This window comes from Pleurodeles waltl, chromosome 3_1 (assembly GCF_031143425.1).
Source record: "Pleurodeles waltl isolate 20211129_DDA chromosome 3_1, aPleWal1.hap1.20221129, whole genome shotgun sequence".
Classification (NCBI taxonomy): Eukaryota; Metazoa; Chordata; class Amphibia; order Caudata; family Salamandridae; genus Pleurodeles; species Pleurodeles waltl.
The window spans coordinates 612,308,923-612,325,896 of NC_090440.1; the positions used below are offsets into that span (position 1 = coordinate 612,308,923).

At 41.4% G+C, this 16,974-nt stretch overlaps 1 protein-coding gene across 3 annotated transcripts in view; it reads left to right on the plus strand.

Moving 5' to 3' along the window:
* The window catches only part of PHRF1 (PHD and ring finger domains 1), a 606,102-nt gene that overhangs the window by 545,269 nt on the left and 43,859 nt on the right, over positions 1 to 16,974 (plus strand). For 2 of the 3 annotated variants that reach the window (XM_069223077.1, XM_069223078.1), the window contains exons 15-16: positions 2,397 to 2,476; positions 10,322 to 10,579. In XM_069223077.1, coding sequence (XP_069079178.1) covers positions 2,397 to 2,476; positions 10,322 to 10,579 — 338 coding nt within the window. The remainder of the gene's footprint in view (positions 1 to 2,396; positions 2,477 to 10,321; positions 10,580 to 16,974) is intronic. The other variant, XM_069223079.1, reaches the window with a different exon arrangement.

The following is a 16,974-nucleotide window of genomic DNA, read 5'->3' on the forward strand; positions in this document are numbered from 1 at the left end:
CTCCATTATGTACCAGGTGGGCCAATTAAATTGTTTCAGGAATGCAAGCCTGAACTTCGTGTGGACGAATCTGACAACCTAGGTATGCTCAAATCAGACATTGGGTCTCCCATCCAAATATCAGACACGTAGCCCTTGGATATGAAACTCTGTTTGAAACAACATTTCCCAAGTGAATAAGTACCAGGGTGTTAAATCTATACTGTGTCAACAGCTACTATTATCTGAGGATGGACATGACTAGAGGTATATGATGGATTAGGAGAGGATGTTTGGAAAACAGATTCCCCAAAGACAGTTGAAGCATCTGAGAAGGATATTTACAGCTGCTCAGTCAAGAATAGAGAAACACAGAATAAAATGTGTTTTTGTTGGCATTATAAACCAAATCGTCCCCATTCTATGTTCCCTCAAATTGTTGGATTGGTGTGAGTGCGTATGAGACACATGCAGTATTTGGTGGGATTAGGCCTAAATATCAAAATTGTGAGTGAAATTGGTTGTCCTTATGCACAACACTGATCTTTCCCGTTCTAGTCAAACCTTACACAAGGCTCCTGATTCTCAGACTGAAAAAAAAAAGATGGTTCAACTAAATAATAAAAGTATTTGGCTTTACAATGATTAGAAATAGTTAGGCTTACCATCATTTTCAATTGGGCGAAAGAAGTGGATACACTGCGCATCTCCCAGTGGTATTGGACTTTGGACCGTTTTGCTAGTAGAGCGTTTGTGCAGTAACGTTGAAGACATGCCGATGCACTTTGTGGGAATGTGGCAGCCTTTGTTAGAAGCTGTGTGTCGTGGCAAGCCAAATATGTTATATAGTAATAGGCAGTACAGTGACTTTAAGCAGTTAAGGTTTGTCCTATTCCTGTCCATTACTAAAAGCATACTCGCACATTTGAGATATTATTTTATCAGTAGAAGTGTCGGAAAAACTATTATATTGAAATCCCCCACCAAAGTGAAAAGGCAATTGTTTTAAGAATGAAATAGCACGTGACAAACACGTCTGGAGATTACTCCGTGACCTCGCTATTGATTGAAAGGGGCGCTCCAATAGACAGTAATGATGGGTAGCATGCATTTCAGGACTGCATCATGTCACCGTTACATTAATGCACGCGTATCTCAAGATGAATATTGTACTTTCAATGTTATTTCACCAATGCCTGTCGTTAATGCTATTAATGGATAGTACAAGAGCAGCAGGCAGCTGTGCTTGTCACAGACAGTACCTTCACTTCTACAGTAATGCTACTCCTTTATTGGGACTACAGAGTCATTTGTCCTATGGCTGCGGTACCTTCAAGAGGATAGCAACAGCTTGGCCTTGCTGGAAGTGCCTGTTTAGTGATTCAGCCTCCTGGCCGAGATTTCTTGGTATTATAGCTTGCTCTGAGATAATGCACTGCAGGCATCCTTCTCTTTAAAAAAACAAAAAAAAGAATGCTTATATTAATATGTGGTACACGCTTTCCTGATAATTTGTTGGACTGAGTCTATTAAACACGTAATCCATCATTCGCTCGCCGGCACAACCTCTGCATTGGGCAGTGTCACTTCCAGCACAGTATTAGGGGATCATTTTTTTCCTCTGTGGCTATGATCAGGTCGAGTGGAACCGATTACTCTTTCTCCCTCTCAGGCTTTCGTTGCTTGTCGCTGCCTCCTTCGCATGGAAGTTGAACTCCAAAAAGGCATTGGGAAAGAAGGGGCTGCTCCACGTGGGGCTTCTCCTCTCTGCTGACTGCTGTCTGCATGCAACTGTTCTCCGGGGAGCAGTACTGCTGAGCGTCCATGTCCCTGGCGGCAACAGCGCCTTTAAATAAAGTCTCTTTCTTAGAAATTACGTTGTGTGAAAAAAAAACTGTACTTTGAAATGGTTACATTATTTTAAGTATTTTGCTTACTACCCTGCCCAAGAGTGTTTTGTTTTTCTTTTTTTGAGTTTATCAATCTGGGACCAATTCTTTGTCTTAGAATTATCTTTTCAAAGAAATTTCTACAGATAAATTCTTGTAAACCTTAAATATGAATTCATAAATCTAGATAAGTTTGCCTAAATGTTGTAGGTAGGATTCAGTCTGGCGCGTTGTTCGAATACTCTGACAGTAGACCTAGAGCCGCCCGCCTTCCTGCAGTAAACGGTTGACCGTAGCAGGTTCTCCACACCTAAGACTTTTGCTAAGATCCCAGTGTAGCCCAGCATTTGGTGTGTAGGTTCGTTGGGAGCAGGTAGGGAAGGAGTTCGATGGAACTTTCTGTGCATGCTTTTTGAAGTTCAGTGGTTATGCTTGCTTTTGAAGTAACATGGTATAGTTCTGTTTGGCATAGCCCTTTAATTTTGTGCGCCTCTAATGGATGTTGGGCGTCCTTGTTTTGTTGTCCAGGGGTACCGTTTTACAAACTGCAGAGAGCCAAAGAAGGACCTTGGAAACCTCCAGAGTCGATGAGCCAGGGGCCACATCAGGTGAGTTCATCCCTCTTCTACGTGTTCAACGAGTGCATACTTTATTCAGCTTTAATCCCTTTCATGTAGTGAGCCTATTGACACCTCTTTTTACATTTACACTGTGCATACTTTGTGCCACAATTGATTATTGCCGTATTATGAAGTAATTGTCTGGACTACACATTTCCCGCCAGTTCCGACCACGTTCTGTTGGTCATTCCAAAGTCTCTTTCATGTGTCAACCATATAATAAAATAGACATTTCAGAAATGGATTTTTAAACAAGCAAAACTCTCAACTGAATGTAAAAAAGAGTTAGAGCACAGCGTGTGCTCAGACCATAATCTGCTTAGTTTTTTTGCCAGTTGTTTACAGCTAGCAGACTCCATCCAGATCGGGATGTCGTTGTGCGTGTTTCCTCATGTCCTGCGTTTCCCAGCACTGCTTTTAGGTTTCTCATTTCCGACCATTCCCAATACTTGTTTTCCCTTCTACTTTTCCTGTTTTCTTTAGCCCTGTTTTTCTGTTCCTCGTTATCTACCTCCCAGCACTGCCTCTGTTCTGCATGTTCTGTCTTATTTAGCACTGCTTTCCCTTTATTTACTTACCTTACTATGCACGGTTTTTCTTTTTCTCGTTCCCTACCTTCCCCGGCACTGGTTTTCTCTTCTGCATTTCCTGCCTTCTTTAGCACCGCTCTCCTTTCCCCCATTTCCTGCCTTCTCCAGCACTGCTTTCCTCTTCTGTGTTTCAGGTCTTGCGCAGCATTGCTTTCCTTTATTCATGACCACGAAAGTCTGTTAGTCGCTTTGTAACGTTTACTGGTTGTCGTAATTTTAATAAAATAAGCAGTAGCAGGGCAATACTATTCTCATTCTATTGCTCTTAAGATTCCCCTTCTTTCCGTTTTCTTAGTTTGTTCATTCCTTGTGCTCCATGTCCCCTAAGCCCAAACACCAGTAACTCATTCAAATGTTCTGATAGTCCTTTCTCCATTTTACTGACCCTCCGAGGTAAGTGTTACCTACTAAAATGTCACCTTTGTTGCCTTAAAATCTTATAACATTTCTACCTCATTGTTTGGTACGTATACTGTTGTTCTATAGACCATTATCGAATGAAAGTGTTGGTCCAGTGTGTCTTCACTCTGTCCTCTAAAAGTTAAATGTTTAGCTACCAGTCTATTATTGTTGAAAGTCTGGAGCAGTCACCACTCATCTCACTCCCTCATTGTTTATATAGTCATAGAAGGACCATTCCTGCTATTTTGTTTATGATGCTAAGTAGTTTCTTTAAATCAAAACTACTATACTGCAGTTTTGTACCAGTAATTTCATTATGTACAACTAAAGCAGTTTTTTTCAGTCTAACAGGATGTCTCTCGCATTGATGCCCTGGTCTGCTTAATAATTGTTCACCTTCGTATACGATTATCTTACTTTGATCCCTTGACCTCTCCCCTTACCTGTGTAGCCATATTTGGAACCCTGTAAAGCAAACACCTGCTTATTCATCCCCTTGGTTTACCATTTGGGCTATTGTACTGTATTGTATTTGACTCGCAAACATTTTCCCAGCGGCCAAATAGCATGGTCCGTGGTGTGAATGATGTCAATTGGTTGAGGCAGGGCTCTGAGTGGGCAGAAGGGTTGAGCGCAGGGGATTTCTGAGAGTCTCATTGCTACTTCCCACTCAAACCCCTAATCCCTAGAAAAGTAATAGATTTTACAAATCTGTGTTATGCTGCGAGTCACTGTCCCTCTACCCCACCCTAGGATAAGCCTTCTATGCTTGCTGTCAACTACCTTTGGGGAGCCAAGTAACTAAATTGTTGGATTGAAATGAAAAGGAATCTTAGACCTCGCAATCTCCTTATATCTTGAGTCTCTAATTCTGTTAAACTAGCAAGTGCTATAAAAAGTCCACAACAAAGACTCCCCAACAAGGTGTGCAATTCCCTGATGTAGTCAGATACAAACACTGTGCCTCCACTGCTGGACAAGGAACAGTGACAACGTTTTAGCTGTGTCACAGAGACTTGACATTTAATTCTGACCTAAACACTTTACCGAAATAAAGATTACTGAAAAAGTGGTTGATGCTTGCAAATCGCACATCTGAAACAAAAACGATGTCCAGGTAGAAACAACAACGTCATGAGAAGGGTGCCAACCTGGTATGAATACCCAAACACCACAGGTATTACAGTTCACAGAACAAAGAAGAATGCGAAGATGCCTCCTCTGTACCGTGCTGTATAAACAAAATGAAAACAGAAAATACCAGGGCACTCCAAATAATAAGTCCACAGTATGCAGAAATCCAAAAAGTTTAAATTCCTTATGCTGAAAAACAGACATCAATGTTCAGAGACAGCCAACACGTGTTTCGTCCAGCAGGACTTTTTCAAGGCATATAACTGGATAAATTACTGAGTCCAAATAATGTCTCTTAATCAACAGGAAACGTGGGTCCTGTATGATGTGTAGACTGTATATGCCAACTATCCGAAGTCTTAAGAGTTGTACGTGGCAGGGCCCTGATAAGCCCAAAACACCTGTCCTCTCCCGGTCTCGAGAGTCAGGAAAAACCGACAAACGGCGTGTGCGCGGTGTGTACGTGTTTAGTCCAGCAGGACTTTTTCAAGGCATATAACTGGATAAATTACTGAGTTCAAATGGTGTCTCTTAATCAACAGAAACGTGGGTCCCGGTGTGTACGCCGTTTGTCGGTTTTTCCTGACTCTCGGGACCGGGAGAGGACAGGTGTTTTGGGCTTATCAGCGCCCTGCCATGTACAACTCTTAAGACTTCGGATAATTGGCATATACTGTCTACTCATCATACAGGACCCACGTTTCCTGTTGATTAAGAGACATCATTTGGACTCCGTAATTTATCCAGTTATATGCCTTGAAAAAGTCCTGCTGGACGAAACACGTGTTGGCTGTCTCTGAACATTGATGTCTGTTTTTCAGCATAAGGAATTTAAACTTTTTGGATTTCTGCATACTGTGGACTTATTATTTGGAGTGCCCTGGTATTTTCTGTTTTCACTTTACCAAAATATGCTGGTTGTGAAATGTGTTTTTAATGTCTGAGCAGGATGCACAGTGGCATATTTTTGGTGCAATTAGTCTGAGTGGCACTAATGAAGCCACTCACACCCCAGCTGCTGCTGTGTAAAGAGCAAGATGTAAACTATGGCACCACAAGGTCTTTAATGACGGTTAATCTTTGCCTCCCCTTGTGACACATTGTGTGCTCTTGGGTAATCGCTTTCAGAACATATTTCTCCTCGTTTTTTAAGGGACATAGAAAAAGTTAAAATAAACTAAACAGTGCTAATATGTAAGTGCTATGGAAACAAAACGGCTGTAGTTCACCATTCATTTTATTTTACCTATGAAGGAGAAACCACCCATTCTCATAGCCCACTAACTAAAACATGGTGTTGTGAGAAAGTTATGAATCTTGAAACAAGAAGCCCTACTCTGTGGTGTTGGTACTGTTGCTTTACCATACTGTTTGATAGTCAAATCTTATCCTTCCTATGACTTGCCCTCTTGATTTCAGTTATGCGATAGCGATGGGCAAGCCGCCGAAGCCAAGCTTGAGCTATGTTCTTGGCTGTGGCTCAGCTTGAGGCTTTCTTGAATCCTCAGGTCTAAAACATGTCCAGCTTTCTGTCTACCACACTAGTTCTTAACTCATGTGCCAAAAATTAAAGATAAAACAGCTTTTGATGGAAAAATAGAACGGGAAAGAGATACTATCTAGTGACCGAATTGATCAATCCCAGTTTCCCCACTTGACAAAATTGTGTGATCTTAGGTAATTGTTTGATTTCACTCTGCCTCCTTTTCGTCATTATCATATGAGAGCACACTCAAATACAAGTGGAATGTGCAATGTACAGTACCTCTTGAGTTTGATTTAATAAACTATGATTGTCCATGTATAGTGAGAATCTAGGCCACATACAACACGCACATGGCAAGTGACTTTCCTCTTGTTGCCCTAGTGGTGTGGTCAGGGAGGGGACGGCATGAACGTTTCTATGTTCGTAATTGAAAAATATCACTTTTGATAAATTCCTTTCAGTGCAGAGATAGATATAATCTAATGCACTTAAGTGAATCGCTTCCACGTGTCAGTGAAATACAGTTTTTTGCATTTTAAACAGCCTTTTAGGGTTCTTGTTGCACAAGTTCTTAAAAAATAGGTGTGTCTAAAGTAGTAAAGGACACTTTCTTTACTTTTTTCCTTTTTCTTCAGTTAACATTTAAATAAATACTTGCCCCTCAACTGCTTTCAGAATGTCAGTGCTAAATCAAGTAAACAGCAGCCCAAGGGGTCTGCATGTACATGTTAAGATGGTTGCAAGAGCCCCCCCGCCGTACTTTGTTCTCCGTACCCACATGACTTTTCGCCAACTGCAGGAACAGTTAGTAATTCTCTGTCACAGGATCCTCATGGATGATCATTATCCCACGCATACGGTTTTCAAGAAGGCTCTGATATTTAAACGTAGCTTTGAATTGTTTGTCTAGAGATAACTTGTGGGTATAAAATGAATTATGTCAGCTAGGTAATCTACCCAGCACAGGGGGGGTAACCCGGACACCTTTTTGTAATTGTAACTTCCTTTAACAAAACAAATTGTACTAAATAACAGCACATCCAACCCATTTACAGTGTGTTAGGTAAAGATTTTTCATCAACATTGTAAACTTGTACTGCATACTTTTTGAAGGTGATGCAGTTGGTTTTCTTCAGCAAGCGCAGAGTCCAGAATGACTGAAGAGACCCGTGGCTGCTCTGGCTCTTGAAATACGTTTTATCCTTTGTACAGCACGGAGGCCATCCACTCATCACCCGTGATGTGTTTTTTCAGTCTGAGTATTCCTATTTGAAAGCTGGGCTGAATCTTGCAACTCTTGCCTGACAGCCTCTCTTGATATGACAAAGTTCTTTTTGACAGGAAGTCAGTGATCCCCGAGTTATATTGAATTACATGGTTGCCTCCGCATAATGCGATTGTAACATAATTGGGTTCTACAGACACTGACATCTTCCTAATGGGTTAAAACACTGACCACACGTATACTTGTTTTTCGATGTCTTGTTCACACATTCAGTAAGAAAAAGTTGTGCCCGGTTTTCTTTCTGCCGCGCGTTTGCTCAAGCATCTGACACAGGCGAACCTCCATCGCACTTTAGAATGTCACTAATGGTTCTGCACCCTTCCTGACAGTCTTGCTTGAGTAGTTAAAGCAGCTTTTACATTCACATCGAATTGTGTAGATTATTTTAGCAAATTCAAACTAAGTTAATAAAATAAGACAAACTATATTATTAGAGTGGAAAACAGAGTTATCACAAATGTAGAACTGACATTAAAATATGGATTCAACTGACTACCATTGCCGTTGATGCAGCGGCAGAAAGTCCTGAATTGGCAGTCAGTCCTAGCTTGATGCTGGATAGTACTCAGTCCATAGTAATTAGGTGAAACAATCCTTAATTCTGGAACTACGTTAGTTTGAGATATTGTGCTGCATCTTCACTGGATAGAAGACAGTCTTTATATTGGTCTCATTTTTTATGGGATTGTTAAAATCGGTTCCAGGATGTATTTCAACGTTTGTGAAGTGAACTGTTGCTAGAGGCAATATTGCAGTGTGTCATTTTCACAAGAGCTACATGCTGAGAAAAGTACAGAACAGTGCTCAGTTGCCCCAATAATCTTATTCTTCTAATAGGTGGGGTGGTGGACGCAGCCACAAAGGAAAATAAGGAGGGAAGGGATTGAATGAGGAAAAAAGACAGACTGCTTTCTCCCTCCCTCTCCCACGGTTTCCCCACGCCTTCCTCCGGATCACAAGGAGATGAAAATAACCTCTCTGTTGGGACAGAGCTCAATGGTTTAGGCATTTTATGCAAGTGTTTCACACTCACACTGCCAATCAATCCTGGGCTATGTATGCGATTGCATGCTTGCCCACATGGCAAACAGTCATCTAAGTTTTTTTGTTGTAAATGAATAGATAATTATTCATGGCTTCCATTGGCAAACAGACAGATGCAGATAGAGAAATTTCTCTAATACGGTGCTGCTTTGGGGCCTCTGAGTGTGGGGAGTCAGAAAGAGAACAGTAAGACCATTTAAGTGCGATGAAAATAGTGGCGACTAGGGTCCCTGAAAGCGACGTGGCCATAGAAGCACAACAAGGAATCTTTTACAAGTGGTGTAGCCAATAATAAAGGATGTGGTTTAAAACATGTGAACAGTAATCTCGTGCTTCACGCAGCCCCCCCCAAAAACCAGTATTTGGATGTATATGAGTTTTATAATATTGCATCGAAGATATGCCGTACAGTAATGCTTATGCACCTAAAACAAGTCAAGGACATTGACTTTGCCAAAACATGTAAGCCATATAAGATAAATAGGTAGAAACAGTGATTTCGTTCTGTAGAGTTGATAATGTTGTAATTCAGAAAATATGGAGGCTGCAAATTAAACTTTGCTGCGGACTGTGGGATGGGAGTGGTTTTCAGTGTCTCAATCACTCATATTCTCCCTTTCACACCACCTTATGCTGCAGTCTCTCTTTCTGTTAGACACATTTTTCTCTCCACATACTTCTGAAATCCTCCATCTGCATGTCTCACACGTTCTCGTCTTCACATTCTTTACTCTGCTTTTTTGCCTGTACTTCCTTGCATCACTTCTCCTCCACCAAGCGCTCTCGCTCTCTCTCACACACACCATCTCACTGCCAACGGTAAACACAGCATTTTCTTTTCCGCGGTGCTGTCAGTATTTCAGCATGCCTCCTTTTCAATTACGAGTGACAGGTGGTTGACCATCACACTGCAGAGAGGCAAGGAATTGAATGAGCATGCTGTCTGAACACCTTTATGATACGACAGGCATTGTGAGAAACTTGCACCGCCTTCAGGCTCAATTCAAACATCTCCCATCAGGAACACTCAAAACCTGAACTCACCCATACAAAAAGCAAATAGTCTTTGGAAAGCAAAGAGGAAGCAAAACGTGAAATATAAACAGGGACGACATCCCTGACATGGATTACTTTATGTTTTTACAGTCATTGCTGAGAAATATCAGTCTTTTTGCTTGTAAAGTTAAAGACCTAAACCCAGGGCCCCAGTGGGACCCCTTCAAAGTCATTGTATCATTACTGGCAGAATGTGTCCCACTTAAACCCATGATGGGCAGGGAGATACTGACGGCATCATGGAACAGGGTAATCTCACGATTTGAAGCGCCAAAGAACGAATCTTCTAAATTTTCTTTGTTTCTCGGATAGCATACAATAGCATCATACGATATCGATAACAATGGAGCTTATGTAGGATGGACACTTGAAAATTGCTTAAAATGTTGCTCTTTAGAGTTCGACTGGTCTTAAATAGATTGAAATGTCCTTTCGCTGTTTATTTGCACAAGAACACGCCAAGCACAAAGGAAATTATGTTGCTACCTTAGTTAGCCAAATGCCACCCAAACCTCGAGATGGATCCTTTTGAGAAATCAAAGGCAAATATGGCATTTGATTTCTGCATCAAATATAAATGCGAATTGAATAAAAGCTGCCTTTGTAGATATCACACAGATTCTTAACCAAAAGACTATCTGTAGTACCTTGCGGAATAATCTGAATTTGCTCTTTCAAATGTATGATCAGTACAACCTACATCGTTAAGTGTGCCAGTTGTATTGCAAACTTATGAACCGGCCTGATGCCAGCGATGTAAACACAGTACACAATAGACGTTTTAGCAGCTTAACCTTAAATTCTTTTAAATAACTTTGCACCTCTCTATTGGATAGGTTTACAGCCCGGACGTCCCTTTGACGCCACCCCTGTCGTCAAGTCTCCCAACCTACACACCTGTCAGCGAGCCCTCTGCTCAGTATGTCATGACGGGGAGTCTTCCTCTGCTTGGATGCATGACAGGTTCAGCTGTAACGTCCGAGCCGGGGAACCTGACAGTGGCTTCCGAGCCAGGATCACAGTCAGCCTCCACTGGTGACGCTGAAGAGAAGACCACATTTCCGAAACCATCACTGGATAGAATCACACAAGAAGTAAGGGAGGTGCTTTTAGGGGGCTTCATTTTAAAGTTGTTTACGAAAAACATTTTTAAAAGTACTAAGGAAGTAGGGCTTATCAGTGTCTGGTAGAAAAGTAGGCATTTATGATCAGAAAATAACTGACACGTTTCCATGTTTCCTTTTATAAATCCAATATATAAATATACTTCTAAATAATGTTTGCATCTGGTTAGGGTGTAATGAGGCAGTTTGATTCATGGCAGGTGAAATCGAGGCTTTTAGGTTGAGTGTGAAATGGATTTAATTGTTTTACACAAGTCCCCTCAGATTTCCAATGGTAGCTGCAGGTGAGGAAGCAAAATTGTGTTTTAAGTTGTATAATTGCATGCTTTTTTTCTCTTCAACAACGTTGGTGCAGATAGGCAGGATTATGAGTACATGCAAACAATACTTGATAAGCTAAATGAGTAGGTGGGAAAGCCATTTGAAAATTCTCGCTAACTGTGAAAATCCAGCAATTACTCTTTCTTGGGATGGTCTCTTTATTTCCTTCGACCAATTAACATAATCCTTTAAAAGCATGGATTGCTGGATTTTACAGTGTCTTCTGTTCGTGACCCACAAAAGACATACAGAAGCTGCATAGGATAAGTCTGTAACGGAGGACCTCTTGGCCCATATGGCAGTCATTTTTCCTGCTCTTTATGAAGCTGCATATCCTCTCGAGCTTTGGTTTTCACGTGGTCTTAAGTTTTCACTTCTATATTTAGTACATACGTAGAATAAGCAGTGGGTAGACTGTTTTAGCAAGACTGTTACGAAGAGTGACAGGGAAGAGCAGACATTCTCCATGTAATTTTGCAGGTTTATTTCAGTCTTACAAAAGTCCTCATGGAATGTAGAAAACAGTTTGAAAGTAAAGGCTGGGTGTCAAGTTGTGTGGTGTAGGTATTAGTAGAGTGAGAATTGGAAGAATACTGTTCAGTGCCATTAATTCTGCCAGTGTTATTGCATAAGGAGGACATTTTGATAATTTCTGGTTTATTGACAACCATGTGCCGCATCTGAAAACAAGAAACCGGAGTAGTAGTAGTTGTCCTCAAAAATTTTATTTTTATAGGACTGAAGCCCTCTCGCACCAAAGGTGCTTCATATGGCTCCTCCACACACACACAGCTGCACTGTCGATTTCTTCACAACACTGCGTGTCAGGGGAGCACTTATAGATGGAAAAGTAGAGGCTCTATGAAGAGTGGTGTTGTGGGATTGAAGAAAGAGAATAAAGGCTGGGAGATATGCCTTTCTTGTTCAACCTGAGATACAGAGGAAAAAAGGTTCAAAGTTCCTGACGATGGCCAAAATAATTTTATTTGTGCCTACATCTGGTGCAGTTAAAAACTATGGGGAATAATTTAACCCCATTATTTGTTGGCCTGTTTCAGCCCCTTTACCTGCCCTTATGTAAGTTACCACTGACTTCGTTATGATTGGTGGTGAAAAGAAGTTGGGATTAGGAGAGTCAAGTTCTATGCAGAAGGGAGTACATGAGCGAAGGTGGAAAAATCTAGTTTGCTGAAATGCAAAGATCTTATATGTTTTATCTAAATTCATTTTTTTTTAGTTATGCTCATATTTGTGGACATGGCAACCCAAAGGCAAGAAGCCTGTTCTAATTTGGAGACTCCCCCTAGATTCTGGCCATATTTAAGGGCAAGAATTTAAAGGCCAAGTTTGGATAAAGCCAGTGAACAAAGATGTTGTCCTTGGACAATAAGCGTGTCTGCAGCTTGTTAGAATAAGAAGGCCCTCTGTTACATGTACTTGACTATAGCTCTGCACTTGATGCATAGTCCGTGAAGGCGGTATAAGTTGGAGGGGGATATTAACGTTCCTTATCTTAGACAAGCATCCTGTTTGCTGAGTTTTGCACTCGCTTCCTTTTGGCTGATTCCAACATATACAAGGATACAATAGTCAACTTGAGAAAGGATTAGCACTTAGGTGGCATTAGTGAGTCTTACTCCAGCAAGAAGAGGTTTATGCTTGTAACATAGTATGCGAAAAATGATTTCTTTGGTGTTGTCAGAACGATATTGCAGAGTAAAAAGAACACTTCTGGTAGATTTAATTTGTAGGGATGTTATTGAAACAGATCTGTTTTCTTTTTTGAAAGATGTAATTCAGTGCCTACAATGCATTTTTTCCATCACGCAGTAGTACGCTTGTAACATCTTTGTATACAAAGTGGGCAGTTGGTACAATAATATCTATGATTCTATATAATTGTATGGTCTTATCTGTACTGTATGACTCATTAACCGTACATATGCATTACCTCCCCATATGTCAAATGCATATATTGAATAACAAGGAAAGCAATGACTCTTTGGCGCACCCTGTAGCAGTGCAGTGGTGGGCAGTCTGGGCAGTGGTGTAGGAACACATTTCACTAAAGTGGGTGTGCTGTCTAGTTGTGTCATTCCCCTAAAATTGTAAGAGTTGTGAAAATTCTCATTCAGAGAATCTCAGCTGATAATCCTAAAACTGAATTGTCTCCCACATATTTGGGATCTCAGAGCTCTTTTTAGTAGATAAATATTTTTCACTCTTCGTTCAAAAAGCCACATTTTCTGATTTAAAACATATATTTTAGCAGCCTACTTAACAGCTTTATTTGCCACAATCATTTATGTTCTCTACAAAACAGGAAGTTAAATAGTAAAGTAACCACATATCTTTGGTGACAAGCACAGTCTTTTCCATAACACTTTTTAATTAAAACAAGAAGTGAAAAACTAGGACAATGTTTCTAGATAGTCTTTAGTCACACAAGTCTTGAAAACAACGTAGCAATTTTAAAGAATCCCAGTTCTTTAGTATTGCATGGTGCCTTGTCAGTGTGCTGACTAGTTGTGCCATCTCGCTAAAATCGTAAGAGTTTTGAAAATTCTCATTTAGAGCATCTCAGTTGATAATCCTAAAAACATTGTCAGTGGAAGTTGCTGCAGTGTTTCTTCATCTGCCGTTGACAGGATTGTGGAGCCCCAAGCTTGCCCAGTGTTTGTTTTTAGTGTGAAATCATTCCAAACCTCCTTTAAAAGTGGTTCACCTCCATTGTGATTTAGAGTGCTTTCATATCAGTTTGTGACAGACTTTTATTTTTTTTCCTACACAAAACTGCTGTTTCTTTTTTGAAGTGCCCTTTCTGTGGCAGGAAAAACGTTACTCTGATCCCCCGATTTACGTACTGTATACTGTTTGCATTCCATAAACATGTTCCTAAGAAGTGCCAGTACTGCCTGAACTTCTAAAGGTGCACATTAAAGGATTTTGAGAAAATCAGCCTTATTTTCTTCAGGAGATGGCGTGAAGGTGCCATTTTCTGGAAAATCAAGCAAGAGAGGATAAGGAGGTTCTTCTGTTAAAGCTTCTATCACATCTCTGAGGACTCCTCAACAGGGAGATCCAAGAAGAGACACCACCATAGAAAACAGTACCTCTTGCCATTCACTGTCATGATCTATAACGTCGGGGCAAGGTACAGCGGAAACTTGCTCACTCTAGGAAATGGACATTTTTTTGCTTGACATCCCCCTCAGACTTTTGTCTCCTGTATTCCTGGCTTTAGAACTCTTTGTACTTTAATCCTGCTGGCAAGTTCTAAAGAGCCCTTACTTTCCCTTCTAACATGGTCAAATTAGCTTACTCCTAATTGGTATGTTTAGCCTGCCTGTAAGTCCCTAGTGTGTTGTACATAATGTACTCAAGGCCTGGAAGTTAAATGCCATTAGTGGACTGCAGCACCTGATGTTCCATCCACTATAGTAGCGGTGCAAGCATGTCTTCAGGCCTACGATTATAGTCTGACATTAATATTTTAATACATACACCACAACTTGTCAAAATAAATCCCTTTTGACAGTTACAAACCTTACTTTTAAATATTAATATGTCACCCCTCTGTAGGCCTAACCCACAAAGCAAGGTAGTAGGACATGTAGAGGTTTAGGTTACTATGGCGTTACAGTGACTAGCCCCCAGGAACAAATTTTACTTTAAGACCACTGGCTGGCCCATACATAGAGGAACACTTGGAAGCATTATGGATTACTAATACTGTAACTTCTCTGGAAAGGTAACAGCTAAAAAAATGACTAAACCACTTATTTATATAGTGTTTCAAGTTCGGTTGGATTTTGAATAAGCATTAAGGAAAAGTTCCTTTTAGAAAGTTACTCTTTACCTGCCTAAAGTGTCAGAACCATAATTAGCACTGTCCTCTGGCAGCTCTCAGCCTGTGCTTAGCCTCTAGTAGGTGTTAAAAAGTTGTGACATGCCTCCCAGGGGCAAACAATAGGCTCACCTGAATGTGTAGTGATGATGCCTCCATTTAACAGCAAAGTGTTGAATCCTGCCTGACAGGTCTGTTGATACACAGGTCACCCGTAGGGCACACTTGAAAGGGAGAGAACAGGATACCAAAACAATTCCTGTATATCCACTGTCTGGGTGGTGGAGGACCTTGCTTTTGTCCTACCAGAATGATGTTTGGGTTTGTTGTGGGTATAGTGCCTGTCTCGATCTGGAGTTTGGTGTTAAAGGACACTTGGATTTTATGATTGCCTTAGCACACTCCCCGCGTACATCCCTAGACCTCCAAGTGTAGTGTGGCTCAAGATTTTCAACATTGTGAAAATGCCCAGACACATGGTATTTTGGACCTGGTTGAAGTAAAATAAACAGGAACTACTAAAGTAGTTGATAGGTTGGCCCTGGGAACTTTTTGAATCATTGGTTAGGGTGTGCCCAGGAGTCACCCCACTCCTGTAGTGGGTTCCAGGCATGAATGTTGCATCTCCAGGCACCCACTTGAACACTTAATGGACGTGTGGAAGATCAGAAATGGACTGGACCTGCTGTTGGTGGTCTGAGAGGAGCCTTGAAGGACTGAACCTTGTCTCTCATATTACCCAGGGCAAATATGGGGACTCCAAATTGAGTTGGCTGACCTCCTGTGTGACTTCAGGGAAACAACAAGCTGCACATGGCCGCTACCTGGAGTACCCAGCTGACCAGTGGCAACTGGACCCTGCTGTTGGCATTTGCTTGGCACCCTCCGAGTCTCCAAGCGCCTGATGGAATAGGAGAATTAAAAGACTAAGTCAGAAAGTAAAATCTGTAACAGGAATGAACAAGGTTGGTCTTTCGACCAGCAGTTCATTACTGTCATTCCTAAATTGCAACTAGGTTCTGGTCTACTGCAACCATTGGCTTTAATTGGTAATTTGTGCTTTTTTTACACTTTTTTTTACTTAAAACTTTAAAATAATATCTCTGTTTTCCTGTTATTGGGATTTATATTTTATTACTGTTTTGGTACTGCATTACTCATTACCCTAAGTTAAGCCTGTATGCTCTGTGCCATTGCTACCAGATGGATACACTCAGGTTAATTTAGTGACTTGGGGCCTGTCACCCTGCCAAGGGTTGTGATTATTCCTTGAAGTGGGTGGTCGCCCACCCTATAGAATACTAATCCAATTTCTTACACTCACTATTCAGGGTTGGGTCCCTGTTGAGGAGGCATTCAGATGGATACTTCTTATCACATATTCCTCACCTTTAGAAAGTCCCCAGGCTCCAGACTAGATCCTGACGATTGTTCAGCATAGCCCCCGCACACCATTAGGTAGTATCGTATGACCTCATGTCATCTCAGATCCAGCCTAGAAGTAGTGGCTGAAACTGCATATAGGCACCCAAGCGTGCTGACGTCCATTCTGTCCTTTCCGTGCCTTTGTACGTGGATCCAGTGCTCGCTCCTACTTTTTTTTCTGTCAGTTGGCAAGCATTTTTTCCACATTTATTTGCAGTGTGCAAGGAAGCATGTCCTCTCCCAACACTACTAAGTTTATGCCTTGTAGAGACTGCTATTGGTAACAAATAACTGTGACAGAAACCCACAAGGTTTGCCATTTAAATTTGGGCCGCAATTACGGGTCGTCCAACCCACAGGCGATCCAAAACTACAAAGCCAAGCTGTATGCCACCAAAGACCACAGGAAGTCCTGTAAGGGCCATTTGCACTCAGTCTAAGACATGGACTTGTTCCTTCTCTCCTACTCAGTCCCCCAACAAGTCATTGTCTCGCTCTAAGCCTTTGGGTGCGACAAAGCCAAAAAATAAGTCAATGTTGGCCTTGTCTCAGCTTTGCTGCCCTCCCTCCGAGAAGTCACAAGGACATCAAGGTGCCCTGCGGTCTTGCTTCCGGTTACCTACCTCCATCCATACAGAGCCAGAGAGCCCCCATTCAGTTTACCTCTAGCGGGACTATCCCTAGTGCAGTCTGTGTCCCCTAAACCCTTTTTGGGTTTAGCTCACCTCGCACTACGAACCTTGTTGGTTCCTACCGTGGTTACACCAGAGGA